Source organism: Staurois parvus, unplaced genomic scaffold (assembly GCF_062004578.1).
Source record: "Staurois parvus isolate SC_StPar_1 unplaced genomic scaffold, SC_StPar_1.0 ptg000376l, whole genome shotgun sequence".
In the NCBI taxonomy this organism is placed as follows: Eukaryota; Metazoa; Chordata; class Amphibia; order Anura; family Ranidae; genus Staurois; species Staurois parvus.
Window position 1 is genome coordinate 555775 of NW_028318172.1, and position 16761 is coordinate 572535.

Here is a 16761-nt window from a genome sequence, read left to right on the forward strand (position 1 = left end):
CATATACAGGAAGATAAGATGAGAGTTTATTTCAGGAGATGGGAAAAATGGGAAAGAGCAGGATTGAAAGAGAAATATAGGAAAATATGAACTAGGATGTTAGCAAAAAATTAACAAGCCTCAAGAAAGTAGAATGGGCTGGAGTCTGCAGAGGGGGAGGAGGGGGGATGAGGGGTGGGAAGGGGGGGTAGTGGGATGGGAATGAAAAGAGATTTTAGTAAGGGAAAGATAGAAATGTTATAAATGTTTATTTGTTTGAGAATTTTTTCCCTTTTTGGGTTTTTGTATTAATATGAAAAATTTAATAAATATTTAAATTAAAAAAAAAAAAAAAAAAAAAAATATACAGAATGTTCTCAGGGAACATACTGGGCGTTATTTACTAAAACTTGAGTGCAAAATCTGGTGAAGGTCTGTAGAGAAACCAATCAGCTTCCAAGTTTTATTTGTCAAAGCTTAATTGAACAAGCTGAAGCTTGAAGCGGATTGGCTACCATGCACAGTTGCACCAGATTTTGCACTCAAGTTTTAGTAAATAACCCCCACTATTACTTGCCAGATTCTTACTGAAGTGTAGTACAGGCTTTGGCTGTCTGTTGTTTGAAGTTAGAACTTCTGATCTGCATACCTGTTCTAGGTCAGTGGCTCAAGTTGCAGAATTAATAAAATGTTTCTGAGACAAACTTTGCACCAATACTGGCTCAACTGAAGTGCAGCCAATCAGGTTTTAAGTTTTAATTTAAGCTGCGTGAAAGATATAAGCTGATTAGTTGCGATGGGAAACAACACCAGAACTGGTCTCAGACACTTTTAAATCCCCCAAAGCACTGAAGTCACTGGGATGAGATGATAGGTAATGTGCAATTTTAAACTTCACAGCAGCAATAGCAACCTTTCTATTTATTACAAGGAAGCTTAGGTTTAACCACTTGCCCTCCAGAAGATTTACCTCCCTTCCTGACCAGGCCATTTTTTGCTGTTCGGCACTCCACAATTTCAACTGGTAATTACACCGCCATGCAATGCTGTACCCAAAAGAAGTTTATGTCATTTTTTTTCACACAACAAGAGCTTTCTTTTGGTGGTATTTGATCACCTCTTCGGTTTTTAATTTTTGCGCTATAAACAAAAATAAAACCGTCAATTTTGAAAAAAAAAAAAAACCCCCGATAATTTTCACTTTTGGTTATAAAAAATATCCAATAAACTCAAAGTTAGTCATAAATTTAGGATAAAATGTATTCTGCTACATGTCTTTGGTAAAAAAAATCTCAACACATGTATATTATTGGTTTGTGTGAAAGTTATAGCATCTACAAACTATGGTATATACAGTCAGGTCCATATATATTGAGACATCGACACAATTCTAACATTTTTGGCTCTATACACCACCACAATGGATTTGAAATGAAACAAAACAAGATGTGCTTTAACTGCAGACTGTCAGCTTTAATTTGAGGGTATTTACATCCAAATCAGGTGAACGGTGTAGGAATTACAACAGTTTGCATATGTGCCTCCCACCTGTTAAGGGACCAAAAGTAATGGGACAGAATAATAATCATAAATCAAACTTTCACTTTTTAATACTTGGTTGCAAATCCTTTGCAGTCAATTACAGCCTGAAGTCTGGAACGCATAGACATCACCAGAAGCTGGGTTTCATCCCTGGTGATGCTCTGCCAGGCCTCTACTGCAACTGTCTTCAGTTCCTGCTTGTTCTTGGGGCATTTTCCCTTCAGTTTTGTCTTCAGCAAGTGAAATGCATGCTCAATCGAATTCACGTCAGGTGATTGACTTGGCCATTGCATAACATTCCACTTCTTTCCCTTAAAAAACTCTTTGGTTGCTTTTGCAGTATGCTTTGGGTCATTGTCCATCTGCACTGTGAAGCGGCGTCCAATGAGTTCTGAAGCATTTGGCTGAATATGAGCAGATAATATTGCCCGAAACACTTCAGAATTCATCCGGCTGCTTTTGTCAGCAGTCACATCATCAATAAATACAAGAGAACCAGTCCCATTGGCAGCCATACATGCCCACGCCATGACACTACCACCACCATGCTTCACTGATGAGGTGGTATGCTTAGGATCATGAGCAGTTCCTTTCCTTCTTCATACTCTTCTCTTCCCATCACTCTGGTACAAGTTGATCTTGGTCTCACTTGTCCATAAAATGTTGTTCCAGAACTGTGAAGGCTTTTTTAGATGTCGTTTGGCAAACTCTAATCTGGCCTTCCTGTTTTTGAGGCTCAATAATGGTTTACATCTTGTGGTGAACCCTCTGTATTCACTCTGGTGAAGTCTTCTCAATTGTTGACTTTGACACACATACACCTACCTCCTGGAGAGTGTTCTTGATCTGGCCAACTGTTGTAAAGGGTGTTTTCTTCACCAGGGAAAGAATTCTTCGGTCATCCACCACAGTTGTTTTCCGTGGTCCTCCGGGTCTTTTGGTGTTGCTGAGCTCACTGGTGCGTTCCTTCTTTTTGTAGGAATGTTCCAAACAGTTGTTTTGGCCACTCCTAATGTTTTTGCTATCTCTCTGATGGGTTTGTTTTGTTTTTTCAGCCTAATGATGGCTTGCGTCACTGATAGTGACAGCTCTTTGGATCTCATCTTGAGAGTTGACAGCGACAGATTCCAAATGCAAATAGCACACTTGAAATGAACTCTGGACCTTTTATCTGCTCATTGTAATTGGGATAATGAGGAAATAACACTCACCTGGCCATGGAACAGCTGAGAAGCCAATTGTCCCATTACTTTTGGTCCCTTAACAAGTGGGAGGCACACTGTTGTAATTACTACACTGTTCACCTGATTTGGATGTAAATACCCTCAAATTAAAGCGGACAGTCTGCAGTTAAAGCACATCTTGTTTGTTTTATTTCAAATCCATTGTGGTGGTGTATAGAGCCAAAAATGTTAGAATTGTGTCGATGTCCCAATATTTATGGACCTGACTGTATATTGAAAGTTACGTAGCTTTTACTTTCTGACTGCCTATCACATTTCTTGAGGTGCTAAAATGCCAGGGTAGTACAAATCCCCCCCACCCCCCACCAAATGACCCCTTTTTGGAAAGTAGACACCCCAAGGATTTTGCAGAGCGGCATGTTCAGTCCATGGAACATTTTATTTTTTGGCACAAATTTTTTTTTGGCACCTCCAGGCTTTCAAAGGGCATATTTCCTCATATCCCTTCCCCACTTCAGTTTCGGAAGCTCCAAAATGGCAGGATAGTATAAAACATCCCCCCCCCCCCCCCAAATTACACATTTTTGGAAAGTAGACACCCCAAGGAATTTGATAAGAGGCATGGTGAGTATTTTAGATATCATTTTTGTCACAGAGTTTTGAAAAAGAAAAAAATAAATTTTTTGTTTTCTTTCTTCGTGTTCCAAAAACATCTGGCAACAAATGAGATCTGCAAAACACTCATCATGCCTCTTAGCAAATACCATGGAGTGTCTATTTTCCAAAAAGGGGTCATTTGGAGGTGTTGCTTCTACTATCCTGGTATTTCAGGGCCAACATTAGAAGCTTATGCCAGACATCACCCACTCTACCAAGCCTTTTCTGACACTGTTTGTTCACTCCATAAGACACACCTAGGTTTTAGAGAAGGAAAACAAGAAAAAAAATATTCTGAACCAACGGACTGCGGACATAGTACAGGAAATGACCGGAGACCGCGGACACAGTACAGGAGATGACCGGAGACCGCGGAGACAATACAGGAGATGACCAGAGACCGCGGAGACAGTACAGGAGATGACCGGAGACCGCGGACACAGTACAGGAGATGACCGGAGACCGCGGACACAGTACAGGAGATGACCGGAGACCGCGGACACAGTACAGGAGATGACCGGAGACCGCGGACACAGTACAGGAGATGACCGGAGACCGCGGACACAGTACAGGAGATGACCGGAGACCGCGGACACAGTACAGGAGATGACCGGGGACCGCGGACACAGTACAGGAGATGACCGGGGACCGCGGACACAGTACAGGAGATGACCGGAGACCGCAGACACAGTACAGGAGATGACCGGAGACCACGGACTCAGTACAGGAGATGACCGGAGACCGCGGACACAGTACAGGAGATGACCGGAGACACGAATTTGACAGGTACCCGCTCCCACTTCCGCTGCAATCGCCTAGGTGATCGAAAGCGGAAGTTGTCCTCTCTCCCCCCTCGTAGTCTTCTGGGACAGGTCCCAGAAGACTAAGGGGCCATTCACAAAGCGAAGTGCTTCTCGCGCATGTGCAGTGGGCATCCTGCTGTGAAGCCGCAAGCTATCACAGACGGGTTCCCACACTGAAGATGCCGGCGCCAAGGAGAGAAGACGGCCGGTGAGACCAGCGGTGATGAGGACACCGCTGGACCAAGGAATAGGTAGGACAGAGGAGCAGATTCTGCAGCACAGAAGAGCCGAGCGGCCAGCCCAGTATTCTAACATGGCGGCGGTGACTCGGGGGGGAAGGGGGGATTACTGGGCCAACCGCTCCATATTCAATACACAAGACGGAAACATTTTCCCTCATTTTTTGGGGGAAAAAAGTGCATCTTATGGAGTGAAAAATAAGGTACTTTGAACCCCCAAACATTATATATATTTTTTTAAAGCAGAGGCCCTAGAGAATAAAACGGTGGGTGTTGAAATTTTTTTTAAGTCACACAGGATTTGTGCGATTTTTCAAACGTAAATTTTTGAGGAAAAATACACTTTTTAAAATTTTAATGCACAAAAACACAATATATTGCCCAATTGTTTGATAAAATATAAAAGATGAAGTTATGGCGAGTGAATAGATACCAAACATGACATGCTTTAGAATTGCCCATGCAATGGCAACAAAGTATATACATTTTTATTATCGATAGGCGACGCTTTAAAAGCCTGTACAGGTCACCAATTTATATTTGCACAGGAGGTGTAGTGCTAGAATTACTGCCCTCGATATGACGTTTGTGGCGATACCTCACATGCATGGTGCAACCGCTGTTTACATACCGGCACGGGGTCAGGGAGGCAAGGGTTATTTTTTTTTTTGTTTTGTTTTTTTTAATACTGTCTTTCATTTTTTTTTTTCTTTTTTGATCACTTTTAATGCCATCACAGGGAATGCAAATATCCCCTATAATGTCAATGGGCATTGTCAGATTCTTTTTGGAGAAATCTGGGGTTTATCAGATTCTAGATATCTCCTCTGCCCTTACACTATCTAATCTCACCAAGATCGGTGTGATGAGATGCTTTCCCAATTTACAAATGGCGCTATTTATATCCTGCGAAACTGAAGTGATAAAATGCTTGTAGCTTCCAATTTCTTAGACTATAGAGATGATTGGAGCCATTCTGGTCCCTAACCAGCTCTATGGTCAGCCAGCGGAACTGCGGGCTGCATTCTCAGATTCCCCTGTGGGACAGGTGAACCCAAGAAAACTGTGGAAGGCAGTAGGAGGGGATGTCCCTTTCCACTGCTCGTAAAGACAATGCAGCAGACAATGCAGCAGCTAATTGGCCACTAGGATTTCTTTTACATGAAAGCAGACCGCCAGCTGAAATAAATGGTACCAGAATGATGCCTGTAGCTGCAGGCATCATCCCGGTATAACCACTGATAATCCAGCGACGTACCAGTACAGTGCTGGTCTATGTTGGGCATATATGTAACAGCAGAGAACATGGGCATATGATGAATTGGCTCTGTGGATCAACATGACCGTAATTCATTCTTTTCTGTAATGACCATGTTGGGGGGTTAGGCCCATGCGAATGGTCTGGAAATAGCTGAATTTGGGTGGGCGGCAATGTATTGTTGAGCGTATAAATTGCCTTGGCCCACAATCAATTGATACAAATCTTCCGTGAAAACCAGCGGAGGGGCTAAATTGCTAGTGCTGGCAGCGAACAGGGCTGATCCTGCTAACACTGCATATTTGGGGACACTATACAAAGGAGGCACTAGTATAGTCCTGTATGTGATCAAAATCTTGATCTGTACAAACACTATACTAATAATGGTGGTGATCAGCAACCTATAGCGTGAGCGTGATAGTGTAATCTAACGCTAGCTAACCCTGACTGGGTGGGGCACTAACTAAACCTGACATTATCTGATGTCACTAGTGGCAGGAATGCAGTGATCAGTGAAAAATTCTATATTACTGACATACACTGTACTAATGGCTCTGGTAAGGTGACAGGGTGATCAAAGGGTTAATAGGGGCGATCAAAGGGTTAAATGTGCTAAACTAACGTGTGTTTGTATAAAATATAGTGGTGCTTTTACTCGGTGCGGTGTTCTCAATTCTCTCCCTGAACCGACGGGTGGGGGCGCAGGTGCGTTCACACCTCGCAACAGGAAGCGATGCAAGATTACGTCGCTTTGCCAAGAGTGGCTGCTCACCCGCAAAATGCGGGCAAGCGATTGGCAAGTAGTTAAAAAAAAAAATAAGAATAAGAAAAAAAAGAATTCTCAATATGTTTTTTTTTTCTTTAAGAGGTTTATTTTTTTAATACTTTTTATTAGAATAGTACAATGTTACCATAGTAAGATTATACTACTGTGGGGGGGGGGGGTTATTTTTTAGACTGCTTTGCAGGAGAAATAAAGATAATTTCTCCTGCAATGAAAAGCTTGCTGTAAGGACTGAACTCATTCATGAACTGTCATGAATGAGTTATGTTTTGACAGCTCAGGATAGTGATCTGTGATTGACTGGAGCTGGTCTCATGGTACAGGGTGCAGTGCTTGGCCCCATGTATCATGTGACAGCTGTGGGCCAATGACACCTCACTAGGAAAAAGGAGCAGAGCTGTAATGAATGAGATTGATTCATAACAGCTTAGCTTACATAGCAAACATGTGATCGCATAGAGATCACATGATCACTGGGTCCCGTTCACATCTTCATTCAGCTGGACACAGCAGTCGCGAGGGGGGTGCCCCCCTGTGTTAGTACAGCCAGAGCGACGTACGGGTAAGTCGCTTTGCCTGTAGCTGCCGCACTGCTGCAGTACATTTGAGGCGGGTGGTCAGGAAGCGGTTAAACAGATTTTCTTTTACTCAGAAATAACTTGTGCATAAAGCAGACATAAACACAAAGCTTTGTACTACAAGACAGTTGTGTATACACAGGATTTCTCTGTACGATGTCATTAGTATTCCTCTGAAGATCTGTTCTAAGTGACTAGTGTAGTCCCTGTAGCTATATTTGGTTCTTCACGTATTTTATGAGCTTCCTATTATGCATAGAAAGAAAGGTACTCTAGCTCAGTGTTTCTCAGCCTTTTTTTTTAGTCAAGGCACCCTGTAAAATTATGCACAAGTCGATTGATACAACTAGTCTGTCAAACTCTTCTGCATGCAATTACTGCCAGCGGCTATACCCGCTAGCAGTAATCATCGTATTCTGCCGACAGGGAAAGCGCCTTACACACCCTGTGAGAGGCATTCCCCTCATCAACATAGGAGAAGCAAGCAATATTATTTCCTTCTATTCCCTTGTAGCAGGAAAGAAAACAGATTAATCTATGGCTTGTTTTACTCTTCCAAAACAAGTACACCTTCACACACTGGTACTGACTAGCACTCCAGTGTTTCTCTCCCTCACTCAGCTATTATGACCCCAGTGTTGATGGGGTGGGGCAAACAAGGATGCTGTGCATGTGCCTGATGTCCTTGTCAACTGATGACATCCCTGACTGTAAGGACACCAGCAGCAAGAAAGATTTTAATGGTGTACAATGAAAGCCTTTGGCTTTGTGTAAGTAAAAAATCAGGTTTGATCCCCTCACTGGCTTGTATACAATTTTTAGACATTTTGCTAAGACACCCTTGAATAAACCTGAAAGCACCTCAGGGTGCCTGGGTTCCCTGGTTGAAAAAGGCTGCTCTAGTTTACTGCAAACACTCTAAAATCAAAAGGGTGCATGCATAAAAAACATTTTGCATTATCCCCATTTTATATATTAGCTATGTGCAATAGGGGGAGTGGTTGCTGCCATCTGAGGAATCTGATGTAATCAGTCCCTAGCAGGACATTTTCTGTAGGAACAATTTATTTTATGTTCTTTGCCAGGAACCAGGCACGTAACAGGGCAGTTTTATCACACTCTAAACCCCACAGTTGTAGCCACTTGTTAATATAAAAAGCTCAGCTGTAAACAATGGAGAAGAGAAAACACAGGGAAGGACTGGGAGGAGCCACATTTTGTACAGAAATGGTCTCAGACCCTTATGCTAACATATGAACACAATGACACGCCAAGTGTTGAAAAACTACGATCTCTGGACTGTTCGACAGGCAGAGCTTAGGACAAGATGTCACAAAGAACACCAATTTCAGAGGGTATTAATTGAAAAAAGTTAGTTCTGCTTTATATAAATATAAAAAAGCTCTAAAGACAGGAAACTGATAACACTGATCGTGTGTGCGCACTGTTTGTACGTATGTATAATACTGCTTATTTTATATACACTGGTATAGTAATATAAGTCCAGAGGGTGCAAAGCATCTCCTTATGAAGAAAATATATGGAAAAAACATTGCACACTCAACGTACTTCTCCGTTACCTTTTAGTGTTCTGTCAGCATTCAGCCTTTTCACTCAGCAGCAGACTTTCTCATGCTTTCTGCTCTGAGCACCTAATGCTGCATGAAAAGGCTGACAGAACACTAAAATAAAAAGGTACGTGTGCTGCCTGCTTTGAGGAACATATTAGGGGGCACTCTGTTAGTCAGTAAGCAGAGGTTTTGTTATATGCTATGGACTTTGCTATACGAGGCCTCCTGTATTGATGTGTGTTTATTTGCTGCCTTGGTGAATACAAGTGCAGGATAAAACTGCTTAATCTGCTTCGAATCTGGGTGTCCTGCTCTAGTGTATGATTTACCACTGCTCTTATCAGTTCAGCCTGCCCATCTTACAATATTAAAAAAAATGTCTTCAGCCACAGCCCATAACTGGCAATTAAAGAGTTACACGTAGCCTAAATGCACCATTAACAAGACTGGCTGTATACGATTCCAAGTCCTGCCTGTATCTCATCCCAGGAGAGCTGTCACCGGCTGTATAAACACTAGCTTCCCGTCAGCAAGTTCAGTCAATACGGAGCTTGTTCCAGGCGGTACACACTCTCTGAGCATTCACAGCTTAGCTGCAGCTTACAACTCCACACAAAACAGAATAACTGCAAGAACCCCACATAAAAAGGTATCTACAGACTAAACTACACTCACCTTTCTCTCACTCATACTACTCCCACACAATGTATAGTTTGTTTGTTTTTTGCTATGTGAAAGATGTACACACATTGATAGAATACACAGTTTTTAACATCATTCTCAGTTTGATGATTTAATTCATTGCATTTAGTTCAACAAGCAAAACAAGGAACATTCTGTGATCATAAGTAGTCATAGAAGTCTGCAGCAAACTGCAGTGTTTTCTATTGTAGTGATTACTTGAAAGATCAACTAGAGAAATCTGTGCATACTAGAAGGAAGGCTGAATATGACAAAATAATGTAAAAGATAACGTACTTTATTTATGGTATCATGCATGGAAACGCATGATGTAAAAGGAAGGGGGGAGAGGTGTTAAGATACAGTGGGGGTGCTGGGGTTGGAGGGGTGGAAGCACAGTACTACCATAGTACTGGAGGGGGAGAGGAGTGTTAAAAGGTCATGGTTTGGTGACACTTGCTCAGTCTTGATCAGCAACTCCCATGCAGGACAGGGTAGTGGAGTCACAGAGAGGAGGGTGTCAGGAGACTCCAGACAAGGGCACGTACTAGCACCAGTCCTCAGGTCTGCTAACACATGCAAACTGCTGTGGGCCTAAAGTGACCAGGGGCAGTATTCCAATAGATGTGGCTGCTAATTTCTCAGATCAAAGAGGAAATAGGCTACATACACCAGGGGGCTGGTTTCAACTTCAGCCCCTATAAGGGACGGTGCTGCAATTAGAATAGACAGCAGGGCCATCAGTAGTAACTGTAGCTTCAGCTTGGAAGCCCAAGGACTGGCTGCTGTGGGGTACTGGCCACTGCTGCGGTTAGCAATTTTCTACAAGGGAGAAGCGTTCTTAAGATGAGAGTGCTGGGGAGTGGGTAGAGGAACTTAGGTGGAAGGTGAGACCTTGTGTGTCTTTGGTAGCAGCTCCCTGAAGGGACCCAATAATGCCATCCCTGAGCAGGCCACAGAGGCGGTGAGAGAGGGAAACGGGGAAACGGGGGGGTTGTGTCTGCGGCATAAACCCCATTCCCAAAATGGAAGTCTTAGATTTTTGGTTATATTGAGGATTGATTCTCTCATAAAATAGCATTGGATTGCAAACATTTGCCATGCATTGTGTCATTACAACCTTACTGAAATATGTAGGTTAGAAAGGTGCTCTTAAACGAACAACTCAACAGTCAAAAAACACTAGATTAGGTGACTGCTATTGGGGATCGTTTATAAAACAACTGACAAAAAAAAAAAACAACAGAAACAATTTTCTCTTTTGACCAATTAGATTATATGCATCATTTCTCCCAAAAGAGAAATGTAGTTGTTACTATGGGCAACAAAACCCTTTGTTCCAAGTATACTCAAATTTCTTTTTATAAACAGCGCACCTGTTTTTTATCACTACATGTACAAAATGTTACACTTAAGAATCTGAAATACAAAATTATTCTGTCAGATGGGCAAAGAGGTGACTAACCAGAGAGAAAAATAGAGAAACTACTGACCTGAACAGAATGAAGCCAAGAGACTCCACAGCTGCCCTCCTTACATCATCATTTACATCACTGACCTGGAATTAAAAGAAAACCAAAATTAAGTTAAAAAGATGGATAGTTTTACCATACTATAAACTGACATTAATCACTTATCCTCAGATCTACCTAGAACACTTAAGCTGACAATCTCTGGAATGTTTCAACATCTGAAACTTCTTCACTGCATTTAACAGTACAGAGGGTCCTCAACAAGGCCTTCCACACATACACAGCTTAATATTTTCATATGCACATAGCACACATTCATCCATTATATTTCACACAGTGTTCTGATTCTCTTCATTTTAAATGAAATGCAGGAAGGAGCTCAGCCATACACAAAAATCCTCTGCAGCCAAAGCCAAGTCAAACATGGTGATCATAATTAAAAAATTACATTGTTCATTTATCTAAAATCATAATTGAACAATATTTTAAAATAGATTGTAATTCAAAGTAGATATTACATATAAATTGTAATTTTAACTTAGTATTACTAGTGTACATCCAGTAATTCTACTGTAACTGAAAAACCAGGAGTTGTTTCTCCTTTAAAATTTTATTAAAATATCCAAAAAATAAGAACTACCCAATGACTAGAGCATGAATTTAGGTATTGCAACAAAGGAATCATAATAAAAGGCTGCTGTATTTAAGTTTTCTACTTTTATGAGCAATCTGGAAAATTCCTTCAGCTAGGAAGTGCAAATGTAATCGGACTCAACTGGTTTCCAAACAAGTACTTTGTCTTCATTCTCTTCAACATACACAATAAAAGCTGCCAAGGACTTCATAACAAAGCAAAGGTACCCATGGTCAATACTCCTCAACAAAAATGGTTTGCAGGACGATATGCATACCGTTTATAGTCAGTGACTCACTGCAAAACCCACGGGTGCTCATCTGAGATATTCAATGGGCTGCAGCAACGTTTCTTGTTTACTAAATAGCAGCAGGGTTGTCACATTTTCAAAAAGCAAAAAAGTGCATCTTATTGTGAAACATGTCAAAAGTGATCCTTATTGCTATACAACAAACAAGTAATTTTGCAGTAGTCCAGGGTTCACACATTAATTTCCATTCTGAAAGCCTGTTTACACCATTTATGAAGGACTGTGGTGTGCAATATAAAAACAAGGCAATTAAGCTTTTTTTTTCCATGGAATCAGTTGACACCACTGCGTGGTGTTCCCTGGCAATAAAGAACTGCATGCAACAAAAACTACCATATTGCAAGGCCACACAACAAAATGGAACTAAATAAAATGGTACAATTGACATTTCAATAAAATTCCAATTAAAAAAAAAAAAAAGTAAACATTGGGATTGGCACCGTTTCTTTCATGGCACACTTCCAACCTTGCGTATGAACCCTAAATTCCCCTAATTTTGTAAGCAAAAGAATTCTAATGCACATAGGTAACCCAACCTGTAACTAAAATAAATAATCTAGACCGTATACATGTAACAGTAATCGTTTCTTATATGCAACACACTTACAGCAACATGGAGCAAGCGACGAATAGCTTTATTATTTCCTGATCCACAATACGCCATAGCCACGGTGTACATGCCAGAGCGACGTAAGATTGGGTCCTAGGAAGAAAAAAACGGAAGATAAGGGAACAATTTCCTTTGTAAAAACACCCATATTTCAGCTCTACAATACGGGCTGTACAGCATGAAATTCTTCAATGGACAGTAATTTGTGGGAGGTTTTGCACAATAATTTCAAAGCTTGTGTTTTTGTATTGGGATTGAACTTTACTATTTATTTTGCTTTACTCAGCTCACACTTCAATGAATGTTTGAATGTTGCCAGCTATTGCTCCACAGTGCGACGGCTTAGAAACCAGAGATGTCTGCTGCAGGGAGGTAAAAAACAGACATGCCCTATAAATTCTACAGAAATGAGCACAAGCCAAATACTCGAGAAGGATGTTGCGAGAAAGCAAAATACAAGAAAGGTTTTTTTTCTTTTCTTTTTAAGCGTTAATACATTAAGCACTATTTACATTTTTTCAAGTATAGTTAGTTTAAAAAAAAATAATGCAACTTGTGAGGATAACAAATTCAATCTTAAAGGAAGGCATTTTAATAAATTAAGGTTTACCACCGTTTCTCCACTATAGCAGAAATACTGCTACTGGGCGGCACGGGTGCGCAAAATCATGCATATATACGTGAGTTTGCAGTTCCTGGTAGGGGGAGCGCAAACGCACCCTCGGCTGCCAATCACCGGGTCCCGCCCAGTGATTTCTCGTCGGCACCCGGTAATCACCAAGTATCTCTGACAGGGGAGAAACCTGTGTATAAACAACACAGATCTCTCCCCTGTCAGCTCCTGCACACTGCTTTGTATGGCTCTGCATAGCAGTGTGCTTACAGCAGGGATGCTGAATTTGTATTGCCCAACGTAGTCCCAGGCGTCGGGCAGGTAGCTTTTTTCAACATTCAACGGGCAAGCAGCAGGGCTCACCTATCAGGTGAAAGCATTCGGACGGCAGCATTGCCGCCTGATTGCTTTCACACTGTCCACCATGGTGCCGGCCTCCCCTCCCCTTCTTGTCCTGACCCGGAAGGGACATCCCCGTTCACAGATTCCCGGCCATTGAGGCTGGGAAAGAATGTAATGCAGTGTGATGTACAGTGCATATTACATTCAGGGGAGCACAGGCGAGACATGCAGGGTCTTTTAGACCCTGGATGTCTCATTAAAGAGAACCTTTCATCAAAAAATCATCACATAGGGAACTTTTTGTTCCCTATGCGATGAAAATAAAAAAGGTAAAAAAAAAAGTTTTAAATAGTAAAAAAAAAAAAAATATATATATCATAGTGCACCCAAGCACAACATCCCCACAAAAAAAAAAAAAAAAGCCCCCCACGCTTATACACACTTACAAAAGTAAAAGTGCACGCTGGGGCACCTACACATGAAAATGTTCATTGCGATACATGTTAGATAACGCCACGCATGCCAGAATGAGAGCAATAATTCTAGCATGAGACATCCTCCGTAACACTATACTAAATGACTTAAAAAGGGCTTCAAAAGGGTCGCCTATAGAAAATATAGGGTACTGAAGTTTGTTGCCATTTCACGAGTGCACGCAAATTTAAGGCTTGACATGCTGGATACACTGTTCAACAGGTAAAAAGTTTTGGGCATAAAATTAGCTAATCTTACATAATTTTGGGGTGCTGAAAACAAAAATGACCCTAAAAAATGTTGATTGGCTCTAGTTTCCATGATATATTCACCCATCTAATGACGTAAGCCATTCAAAATTATGATGCAACTTCAGCTGCATATTGCGCAATTGATACTGGTGACCAATAGAAAATTGCATGTATACTGAGATGATGCAATATTAGCCTTTAATTGCATCACTTCACTGCATAAAAGCTGCAGTATCTGTAGCTGATTGTAGTTCGACAGCGTCTTTACATTTCGTTTTATGCTTATATAGGCTACTCAGTAATGCCTCGAACTTGTGTGAATAAAGCAGATAATTTCTGCTATATCTGCAGTGAAATAACTTTTATCTCACAAAAAAGGAGGATAACAGGAATGATTAAGAAAGCCTACAACTTGTATTTTGGCTGCAAGATAGGAGACCAGGACAAGAGCTGGGCACCACATATATGCTGCAATTCTTGTGGGACGGCACTGGAGCAATGGTTGAATGGAAAAAAGGCATCTATGCCTTTCGCTGTGCCAATGATTTGGAGAGAGCCAACAGATCATGTTAGTAATTGTTACTTTTGTATGATGCCTCCAATTGTAAAAGGGCTAAATAAGAAGAAAAAGTTATCTGTGCACTATCCAAATATTCCATCGGCAATACGTCCAGTTCCTCATGGAGAGGGGCTACCAATTCCTAAAGCACCAGAATCCTTCGTGGTTGAGTCAAGTGAGGAAGAACCTGAAGCGTGTAGTCACGTGCAGTTGTAAGAGATAGCCCTTTCCTCGAATACAAGAGAAAAGCCAAGAGAAGCAAAACCGACACAAACTGAAGACAAAACTAGTGAGAATCCTAAGTATTAAAATGATTCAACTTAGCTTATGGCTATAATTTTTCTTGGTAATCCTATGCAATATATTATGCCATTTAGGCTTTGTTATGTAGTCAATATCACTTGCTTTATATTTGTGGAAAGACATCTATCTATATAATTATTGTGCATTATGTAGTCATTACGCCTATAGTAGAAAACTTTCCGTTTACAGAAAAACTAGAGCCAATTGACAAATTTCATTGTTATATTTGAACTCAGAATGTGAAATTCATTAAGAAATGGATCCTTTTGTTTCCAAAACTGGCAAAAAATAAAAATTTGTTGAACAGTGATATCTATATATGCGGTGCAACCTCATCTTTTATATTTTACAAAAAATAAGGTAATTACTTTTTTGTGCTCTAAAATTAATTTAAGTGTATTTGCAATGATATCTAGCGGCATAAAAAATTGGAGCCTTCAGAAAAAATATAATGTTTGGGGATTTTGTGTAATCTTCAAGCCTAAAATTATTTTTTAAACGTGTGCAAAAAACACAAAAATGGCTCTGGCATCAAAAAGGATAAAGGATGAGCCTGACACTCCTTTTCCCTGACAAGCACCCAATCAGTGTTCATTACACTGCACGGTCTCTCCCCTGCGGGTGCGGTGCTGGAGACAGGCAGGTAGGGGAGGAGGAGACATACAGCGTAATGTTAAAACGTCTAAGTCACCATAGGGCCCCATTTGATTTTAAAAGTCCCAGACATTCCTAATATCACCTCCGATTTAAATACGGTTTTGGTTAAAATTGATTTTTTATTCCATCAGGACAAGTACATTGTCATACAAGACAAGTAGATTGGGACACCGATTTAGTCGATGGACAAGTAGTTTTTTCAAAAATTTCCACACCCCTATTACAGTGAAACACAGCCTCATAGTAAAATAGCACACAGTTAACCCTTTGATCGCCCCACGTTAACCCCTTCCTGCCCAGTACCATTAGTACAGTGTCAGTGCTTTTTATTAGCACTGATCACTGCACCGGTATCACTGGGAATGTCAGTGACACCAAGTCAGTTACCCCCCAGTGTCAGAATGCCAGCAGCAGTCCCGCTATAAGTCGCTGATCACTGCCATTACTAGTAAAAAAAAAAAAAAAAAAATTCCAAAATTCCAGTATATATACCGCCATTTGTAAATGCTATAATTTCACCGTAAACCAATTAATTTATAGGTATTGGGATTTTTTTTTTGGCAAAGACATGTAGCAGAATATATTTTGGATTAAATTTATGACAAAATTTGATTTACATTTTTTTACTGGACATGTTTAATAGCAAAAGACAAACATTGTTTTTTTTTCTCAAAATTGTCAGTCTTTTCTTGTTTATAGTGCAAAAAATAAAAGCCGCACAGGCAATCAATTACCACCAAAAGAAAGTAATGCAGTGCCGTATCACAAAAAATGGCCTGGTCAGGAAGCTGGGTAAATTCTCTGGACGGCAGGTGGTTAAAGACAAACAAAACAATTTGCGCTGGGCAAACCGAGGATTGCGTTCTTTCACATTTCTTACCTTGTCCCTGCAAAGACTCTCAATCAAAGCATCAGCTTCCTCCATACGGCCATACATAACCAGGGCAATGCCTACAGCCAGCCCTCGCAGGATTTTTTCATGTTGTGTCTCCTGGGCATATCCAACCATGTCTTCAATGGCCTGGGCATTCTTAGACCCAAGCATCACCAAGCCAAGTGCCAGGCCTGCAGCCTCCCCTAATAGCCAAAGAAACGTAATTTCACACATTCTTACTAGAAAGTTTTCTTTTTTTGTTGTTATAAATATATCAAACAGCAAGTGCTATGTAAAAGAAAAAAAAAACTGCATGAACTGTGAAATAGTACCAGATATGAGAGAGAAAAAAAAAGGTAAAAACGGTGTAAACAGGGCAGGGCCCT

The 16761-nt window shown here is 40.9% G+C and overlaps 1 protein-coding gene across 1 annotated transcript in view; it reads right to left on the reverse strand.

Annotated features, from left to right (window-relative positions):
• PSMD1 (proteasome 26S subunit, non-ATPase 1) overlaps positions 1 to 16761 on the reverse strand; it is a 159522-nt gene that overhangs the window by 89468 nt on the left and 53293 nt on the right. Inside the window, exons 14-16 of the mRNA XM_089685437.1 lie at positions 16382 to 16578; positions 12300 to 12395; positions 10770 to 10834 (exon numbers count right to left, since the gene is read on the reverse strand). Of these exons, the coding sequence (XP_089541563.1) occupies positions 10770 to 10834; positions 12300 to 12395; positions 16382 to 16578 (358 nt within the window). The remainder of the gene's footprint in view (positions 1 to 10769; positions 10835 to 12299; positions 12396 to 16381; positions 16579 to 16761) is intronic.